At 49.5% G+C, this 8,826-nt stretch overlaps 1 protein-coding gene across 1 annotated transcript in view; it reads left to right on the top strand.

Moving 5' to 3' along the window:
• Positions 1 to 6,712, top strand: part of LOC123757292 (uncharacterized) — a 48,392-nt gene extending 41,680 nt beyond the window's left edge. Inside the window, exon 3 of the mRNA XM_069323877.1 lies at positions 4,371 to 6,712. Coding sequence (XP_069179978.1) covers positions 4,371 to 5,871 — 1,501 coding nt within the window. The 3' untranslated portion in view covers positions 5,872 to 6,712. The remainder of the gene's footprint in view (positions 1 to 4,370) is intronic.
• Positions 6,713 to 8,826: the final 2,114 nt, after the last annotated feature.

The raw sequence follows: 8,826 nt of genomic DNA, 5'->3' as shown, positions 1-8,826 counted from the left end.
GGTGGTTAGGCCCCCTGTCCCAGCTATGGAGGTTTCTTTAACCCCCGATTCCCTCTCAGTTGCTGCCTTTGTTGAGGTGCGCTCCCAGGTTTCTGCCCCCCTCCCCCCCCCCACCCACCCATACAGAACGTCATTGACAGCCCCCTTTCGGTTGTCTCCTCCTCCGGACCCCATCAGTCCGCCTCTGGTCTTCCCTCCCCTCTCTTCCCTCCATCCTTACTCGGTTTACCCATGCCCACCAACCCTGATTTTGCGGATCCTGAGCTTATTTAATACTGTGCTCTTCTTTACCTTTGTTTCTTCATTGTTCTCTGTTGCTGTCCTTTCTCTTTTTGATAATGTCTATTCTTCAATGGAATATTCATGAAATTTATGCCCACTTCCATGAACTCCAACTTCTGATTACAGTTTTCCCCACTTTGTGTTTGTCTCCAGGAGCCAATGCTTGGTGTTCATCCTGGTCACTTTCATGGATATTCAATTCCCCCCCCCCCCCAGCTCCATCTGGGTCCCATAACTCTTCTGCTCTCTTGATTCGTATTGATATTCCCATCATCCCCCTACTTTTTCCATCACTTATCCATTGTTCTGCTGCCTGTGTTTTTGTAAGTAAATGGTATACAGTCTGTTCCATTTATCTCTCCTAAATATCCCACTTTCTATCCTGATTTTAAGCAGCACCTGGACTCCTTGTCAGTGCTCCTGTTGGGTGATTTCAACTTACCCTCTCGGGTGATGTTCTGACAAACGCCCGAGGCCGCCTTCTCGAACAGTTTGCCCTCTCTTCTTCCCTGTCTCTCCTGAATTCTGGTGAGCCCACTCATGTGAACTCTCGGACACGCACCCTTTCCTGTCTTGATCTTTCGCTCTGCTCGTCGTCTCTTTACTTAGATTTCACGTGGCGGGTTCTTGATGACCTCCATAAGTGACCATTTCCCCATCGTCGTTTACTTTTTCTCTTTCCACCCTCCCCTCTCCTTCCCTAGGTGGCAGTTTGCCAAGGCTGACTAGAACCTATTCACCGTCCATGCTACTCTCTTGACCTCTCCTCTCTGCCTCTTCATCATGCCCTCCTCCTCTTTCATGACAGTCTTCGACGCTGCCCTCCTCTCTGTTCCTTTCTCTACCTCCCGGGGCATGCAGAAGTGGTGGAATGTGGACTGTGCTCGGGTTGTCCCCTGTAAGCGTGCATCCTGGAAGAAACGCTGATGCGAGCAGACGACTAATTTTTTGTTTCAGAAGGCATGTGCAGTGGCTCACTAGGACCATGCATACAGCTAAACGTGAGAGTTGGAAATCCATATGTTTTCGCCATTACGTCCGATACTCCTTTGCCGCAGATCTGGAAGAAGATCCGCAAGATTGCTGGCAAGTTAGTTAGATGACATTCATTATGAGATGCTTCACATCTCCTTGCACGTCTCGGTATTTACCGAGTCTGTATTACTAGGTCCGGGAGTCATCGTCAGTCCCTGAGGGCTTGCTGGATGCCGCTGTACCCCCCTGTACAGGAAACTGGGGTCTCTCAGGACATTCCCTCAGAACTTCCGCCCTATTGCCCTCATAAGTTGTCTGCAAACTCTTTGACCGTATGGTAAATGTTCGTCTGATGTGGTTCTTGGAACACCATCAGACGAACACCCCATTCTACTTCTCAATTTGGTTTTCACAAGTGCCGCAGCATGACTGATGTCCTGGTGAACTTGGAGGTCTACATTTGTAGTGCTTTTGTTGTGAAGACCTCCATTGTCCCTGTTTTTTTATACCTGGAAAAAGGCTTATGACATCTGGAGATACCATATTCTGTCTCGACTTCGTTCTTTTGGCCTTCGGGGTAACCTCCCTCTCTTCCTTCAAAGCTTCCTCTCTCGTCCTTCCTTTAGTCAGGCTTGGTGCCACTCTGCCTCTTTTCGGCAATACGAAGTGTACCCCAAGGTAGTGTTCTGAGCACTACTATCTTTCTGGTTGCCATTAATGGTCTTCTTTCCTCCCTTCTAGCATCTTCTATACTCTTTGTCGACAATCTATGTTGACGATCTTACTCTTTGCTGTCAAGGTGATGATTCACCTTTCCTTCAACGGCGGCTTCACCTTGCGATTGATGCCGTATCTTCTTGGGCCACCAATCATGGCTTCAAGTTTTCTACTACTAAGACTTGTGCCATGACTTTTACTCGGAAGCGGGTCGTTCTTTGTCCCTCTGTCACTTTGATCGTCACCTTGAATACAAAGATTCCACGAAGCTTTTGGGGTTAATCTTTGACACTCGTTTGTCTTGGTCGCCCCATATCTCTTACCTCCGTGTTGAATGCTCTAACGCCCTTAACCTACTTAAGATTTTGTCCCATACTTCTTGGAGTGGATAGACGCACGCTCCTCTATTTGCCTTCCTCCCTCGTCCTGTCTAAACTCTATTATGGTTGCCCTGCATACTCTTCTGCTTCTCCTCCTACTCTTCGCTGTCTTGATCCTTTGCACCATACTCTGTTGCGCCTCAGCTCTGGTGCATTGTGTTCAACTCCTACTCTCAGCTTGTACGCTGACATTGGCTTCCTGTCTCTTCAGGACCGCTGTGATCGCTACAGTCTTCGTTATCTTTCGCGATCCTTCCAGCATCCTCACTCTCTCCTCTATCGTGCTTTCACTTTTACCCTCCTGTAGTTCTTGTTTCTCTTCACCACCTCCCTCTTTCTGTCCGTTTGACTCGCTTATAAGATTTTCTTTGTTCATATTACTAATGTTTCTCCTCGTATTGTTCCATCCTTGCCGCCATGGAGGGTCCCCCTTCCCAAATTTTGTAATTCTCTGACCCGCATTACTAAAGACTTTAGCCCTCTTACGGTTCTGAAACACCTCTTCCTTGAGCACTTTTCTTCTCACTCCCATCCATTCCCATCTTCACCGATGGGTCTAAGTCTGCTGACAGTGTGGGCTACTCTGTTGTTTTTCCTGACAACACTTATATGTGTCGCCTTCCTCCGGAGGCTAGCATCTTCACAGCAGAACTTTATGCTCTTCGTCTCTTGCTTTCCAAGTGTCAATCCTCCTTTGTGGTGGTAGTTGACTCTCGTAGTGGCCTCATGACTTTAGGGTCCTTTAATCCGGTCCACCCAATGGTCATCGAGATTCAACATTGGCTGTTTCTTATCTCCAGTAAATTTAAGTTGGTTGAGTTTTGCTGGGTTCCCAGCCATGTTGGTGTCTCTTTAAATGAGCGAGCGGATGCTGCCACTAAGGAAGCTATCCGCACTTGTCCCATCTCCTGTAAAGGTATTCCTTATTCCGATTTTTACCCAGTTATTCATGCCTCCATCTTTGCCCGCTGGCAGCGTTGTTGGTCTCCTGTTATTGGTAACAAACTGCGTACCTTTAAGAGTCGTGTGTCCCAGTGGCCTTCCTCCTACCACTGTAACCGGAGGTGAGAAACTGCTCTGGCTAGGTTACATATTGGTCATACCCGTTTAACTCATGGTCACTTAATGGAGCGCTGCCCTGCTCCTTATTTTCCAAATTGCATTGTCCCTCTTATGGTCGTGCATATCCTTGTTGAATGTCCTGACTTCCAGGACGAGCGTGTGTGTTGTTTTCCGACCGTCCCCCGCGGTTGCTTGTCCCTCGATAGAATTCTTGGCGATTCGGATACTTTTGATTTTGTTCGCCTTATGCGTTTCTGTTCTCGTATTGGCATCCTTAGTGATATTTTGCGCCCTCTGATTATCCTGCAGATTTGAAGGTGCTACATAGCCTTCTATCTATCTATAGATAGATAGGAGGAGACTCCGCACTTGACCCCGTTTCCCACAAAGGCATTGCTTATTTCGACTTCTACCCAGTTATTCATTCCTAAATCCATGTACGTTGGCAGGATCCCTGGTCTTTTGGTACTGGTAACAAACTGCGTGCTCTTAAGGGAAGCGTGTCCCCATGGCCTTCCTCCTACCACTGCAACCGCCGGTGGAAAACGGTTTTGGTGAGGATACGTATTGGCTGTACCCGTTTAACTCACGGGCACTTAATTGGGCGCCGCCCTGCTCCTAATTCTCCAAACTGCGTTGACCGTCTTAGTCTTGCATATCCTTGTTGAATGTCCTAGCTTCAAGGATGTGCATGCATCTAGCTTCCTAACTGGCCCGCACTTCCCAACTTGTCCCTCAAAAGAATCCTTGGTGAATTTGATTCCTTTGATGTACGCTTTTGTTCTCGTTTTAGCATGTTTAGATGCTAATGTAGTGACTTTTTCAATATCCCCCACACACATGACGGTGCTACATAACCTCCCCGGTTTGGTGCCTTCTTTTGATAATTACTTATTACTATACTGAATTTCATGTTTCTTTAATACAAGCAAAATTTCATTTTTCAATCCTCAGATATGGTGGCGGTTGCAGGATGTGTAAATCGGCGTTTAACGCCAGCAGTAAATGCCCAATATCCCTGGTCTGCGGCCATATGATCTGTTCTCCCTGTGTCCTGGACTTGACGGAAAGTTACACATGCCCTGACTGCTTCACGAAGGTCAAAGATTCCTGGTTAACTGAAGACAATACTGATAACCAGTCGGAGTTGGAAGTACAGGAAATATCCGAGATAGAAGGAACTATAACTGTTCCATACTCGACCCCTCCTTTAGGGTCCATGTCTTCTACCCCAATACGTTCGACTGGTGATGTCTCAACCTTACCAATGGTTTCAACTCCCAGGGAGACATTAGCACTCACTCCAACTCTTCCACCACATGGCTCCAGCACCCTGACTCAACCCATCAACGTTGCTGTTTTGAAGTTAACTACTCATAATCAGCTCACAGAATGCGCCACTGGTGCTCCTGCACCGCCCAGGGAAAGCGCCGCTGGAGCTCCTGTGAATCCCAGGGGGGAAGGCACTGATACTAAAACACAGCCCACGGGGAGTAAATCTGGGACACCTGAACAGCCCACGGGGCGTGCCAATTATAATATACCACCCGAGACGTGGGATATGTTCAAGCTATGGATCTTGCAGAAAGTCGATGAATACGGTTTTGATGGTGAAGCAATTTGGAATAATTTAAATCAATCTGAAATGTTGATGTTAGATAGATTGTTGTATGGAAAGGATGACGACGCATATCAATCACAGAGGAAAGTTGCCCCTTCAACTAGGCCTGAAAACTCTCACACACACATGATTGACGGACCTGGAGGTGAAGAACCTTTGGTAACATCACGTGTTCCTCTTCCAGGTTCACACGGGCAATGCGGTGCCCCTTCTCCGGGTCCACAGGAGCGCAGCAGTGGTCCCTTCTCCGGATCCACTGGGGCATGGCGTGGCCCCATCTACGGATCCACTGGGGAGTGGACATGGCCCTTTCTCCAAGTCGACTGGGGCGCGGCGTGGCCCCTTCTCCAGGTCCAAAGGGGCAAGGCGTGGCCCCTTCTCTGGGTTCTCAGGGGCGCGGTGTGTCCCCTTGTCCGGGTCCACAGGGGCGTGGCGTGGCCCCTTCTCCGGGTCCACTGGGGCATGGCGTGGCCCCATCTACGGGTCCACTGGGGCGTGGCGTGGCCCCTTCTCTGGGTCCACCTGGGCGTGGCGTGGCCCCTTCTCCGCGTCCACCTGGGCGTGGCGTGGCCCCTTCTCCGGGTCCACCTGGGCGTGGCGTGGCCCCTTCTCCGGGTCCACCTGGGCGTAGCGTGGCCCCTTCTCCAGGTCCACTTGGGCGTGGCGTGGCCCCTTCTCCGGGTCCACCTGGGCGTGGCGTGGCTCCTTCTCCGGGTCCACCTGGGCGTGGCGTGGCCCCTTCTCCGGGTCCACAGGGACGCGGCGTGGCCCCTTCTCCGGGTCCACAGGGACGCGGCGTGGCCCCTTCTCCGGGTCCACAGGGGTGCGGCGTGACCCCTTCTCCAGGTCAACGGGGATCCAACGTTGCCCTTGCACCTGAATACGAACAATATGTTGATCTAAGAGCTAAACATAAGAGAGCTATGTTATTTCTACATCAAAATAAAAACACTGTTGTCCGAATAGAGCGCGCGAAACTAGTGTCACACCTGGATGACCTTCCACTTGCACTTGACTATCTGGCTCAACATCCAAACGCTTTAACCTTTTTAGCTCGGCATAAAGCATCTGAGTTACTTCAGTCTCGGCATCCTCAGTCTTACTATGTCCTTATAAGAGTTTCGCAAGGTGATATTTTGGTACAGACTAGAGAGGGTGCTGCCTCTGTGGCTGGGCCTCCTCAGGATGAAGCTGGCTCAAATGAAACAGAGAGTAGGGTCCCTCCGCTTCCTTCAGCAGAACTATTTAAGCAGGACGAACCATGCGAGCCTCTACCTCGACCCAGACGCTCAAAAAAAAACGTGATTCATCTATGCCCAAGAATTCGTCCCTGGTGAATGGAGTTGTGTGTGTCCACGATGGCTTCCCAGTATATTTGCATTGTTCTAACTGTCAACTGATTATTTGCAACACGTGCCATAGATCCCAAAATATTCATCCACAAAGTTTATTTCGTATCTATCCTGCCAGTCAGCCAAGTTAAAGTAAATCCTCTCCCACAAGTGTCTCAACTATTCCCACCAGTTACTCCTCAAGTGACTACAGAATTGACAGAAAGCGAAGCATATCAAAGCAGCAAGCAATGCCAGAGTAACAAATGACTAATTGCTAACGAAATCGAACATTCCGCCGTATGGATGAAGCAACTTAAATACCAACATTGACAAAGGAAAACACAAAGGTAAGGTTCAATGTGTGGTGTAAATAGTTTTAAAAAAATCACATTTTTAATTAAAAATTAAAGAATTTTACGAAGGTTTTCCCCCCTTGCTGTCTAGCCCGTTGCTGCCGTGAGGGGGCTTGGTGGGTGGAGTGTGATGCTCCGTGGGTCAGTCCTCTGTCCTTTTGCAGCCTTATGCTCCTGCTGCTGCCTTAACCAATTTTGCCAGACCCTTTATCCTTTTCCACGTGTTTCATTGTTCTCCCCCCCCCCTCTTCTCCTATCAGTCATTTCATGCAGACCTTTTGCCTGTTTTGATTATTCTTTCGACCTTCTTTTGTTTTGATGCCCGGGTGTTTGAGGAGGCATATACATAGCCTTCCCAGTTTGGTGCTTTCTTTTGATAATTACTTACTTACTTGAGAGGCATACTCTTGCACCCGTAGAACTGTAGTACCCAACGTCTCGAGTGAGGGGAACCTTTTATTGTCAATCCTCCTTTCGTCACTGAACCCACTCTCGAAGGACTCATGGTTCTTAAGGTTGCGTTTGTGGGGCGTATACTCACGACGCACCCCTGGGGGGCCCCGGCATGATCGGCGATAGCTTCTTGTTGGGTGTCCTGCCTCTAATTGTGGCTCCATGGTGGGTGTGGGGGCACATTCGTGTATGAAAGTTTTTCCTCGTTTTCATGGCTGATAATGTTTCTCTTGTACCTTCTCAGGCTCGTGGGGTGGGCGACCAAGCCCCCGAGCCGGACTGTGTTGGAAGACCAGGCCCTGTAGCCCCCGCTGCATTGGGCCCCGATGACCTGACTACTTCCCCTCAGCTCTCCTCACTCCTCTGCGGTAGAGTCCCCAGCCCCTAGTGATGACCTCCTCAACCCCTGGCACGGCTTCATCTCTCATTGTGACTACAGTGCCTTTTACCCTCTCTTGCTGGGGGTTCTCAATGCCGTTCCCACCACGGCCACACTCGTACGATCCCTTCCCGTAAAAATACCTACAACTCCTTGTTTGGTCCCCTACGTGGGCTAAATACTTTGATCTCCACCATCTGGATTCTACTCCTCAAAAGATTTCTCCCTCCATAAACACCTTGTTGATTCCGTAGATGCCTCTGTTAATTTTAACTCTACCAGTTACGGTACGCGTGTCGTCGCTGCTCCTTCTCAGGATGCAGCTACTCGCTTAGCCACATTGTCCTGCATTAGAGAGACCCCTGTTCAGGTCTCCAAAAACGCTTGGCTAAATGCCAGTGATGGCACTGTTCTCCTCCCACACCATGTTGCAACTGGTGTTGGGGACCTCAAAGATTGCCATAAGGATATTAAACATATCCTATAGGGCTATAGGGGCCTCGTAGCCTGGTGGATAGCGCGCAGGACTCGTAATTCTGTGGCGCGGGTTCGATTCCCGCACGAGGCAGAAACAAATGGGCAAAGTTTCTTTCACCCTAAGTGCCCCTGTTACCTAGCAGTAAATAGGTACCTGGGAGTTAGTCAGCTGTCACGGGCTGCTTCCTGGTGTGTGTGTGTGTGTGTGTGTGTGTGTGTGGTGTGGGAAAAAAAAAAAAAAAAAAAAAAAATAGTTAGTAAACGGTTGATTGACAGTTGAGAGGCGGGCCGAAAGAGCAAAGCTCAACCCCCGTAAAAACACAACTAGTAAACACAACTAGTAAACACACATCCTCGAAGCCCAAGGCCATTCTGTCCTCCAGGTGGACACGTTTACTCGACCCCCTCGTGGTCGTCGCAGTCAGCCCCTTCTAGTTGTAAAAATCCCCTTTGATAGTAGGACCCTTCCGTCCTCTATTTTTCTTGCTGGTGCCAGATGCTCCGTTCAGGAGTACATTCCCTCTTTGCAATAAGTGTTGGAACTTCGGGCACGGTGTCTTCAAATGCACCAGTACTGTGTATCTGCTCCCCATGTGTGGGAACGATAGTCATTCTGAGTCCGAGTGCACTTCTCCCCAGGCTCGCTGCCTCAATTGCGGTGAGGCCCACCCTTCCTTCTCACGCTCGTGTGCACACTACAAACTCGAGGAAGCCGTCCCCAACTTGAAGCACCATGATCGTCTGTCTTTTCCTGAAGTGAGACGCCAAGTTCGTCGTCTCGCCCCTTTCGCGG

This window comes from Procambarus clarkii, chromosome 13 (assembly GCF_040958095.1).
Source record: "Procambarus clarkii isolate CNS0578487 chromosome 13, FALCON_Pclarkii_2.0, whole genome shotgun sequence".
In the NCBI taxonomy this organism is placed as follows: domain Eukaryota; kingdom Metazoa; phylum Arthropoda; class Malacostraca; order Decapoda; family Cambaridae; genus Procambarus; species Procambarus clarkii.
Note: the sequence above shows the minus strand (reverse complement) of the source record. Positions and strands in the feature narration are given on the sequence as shown.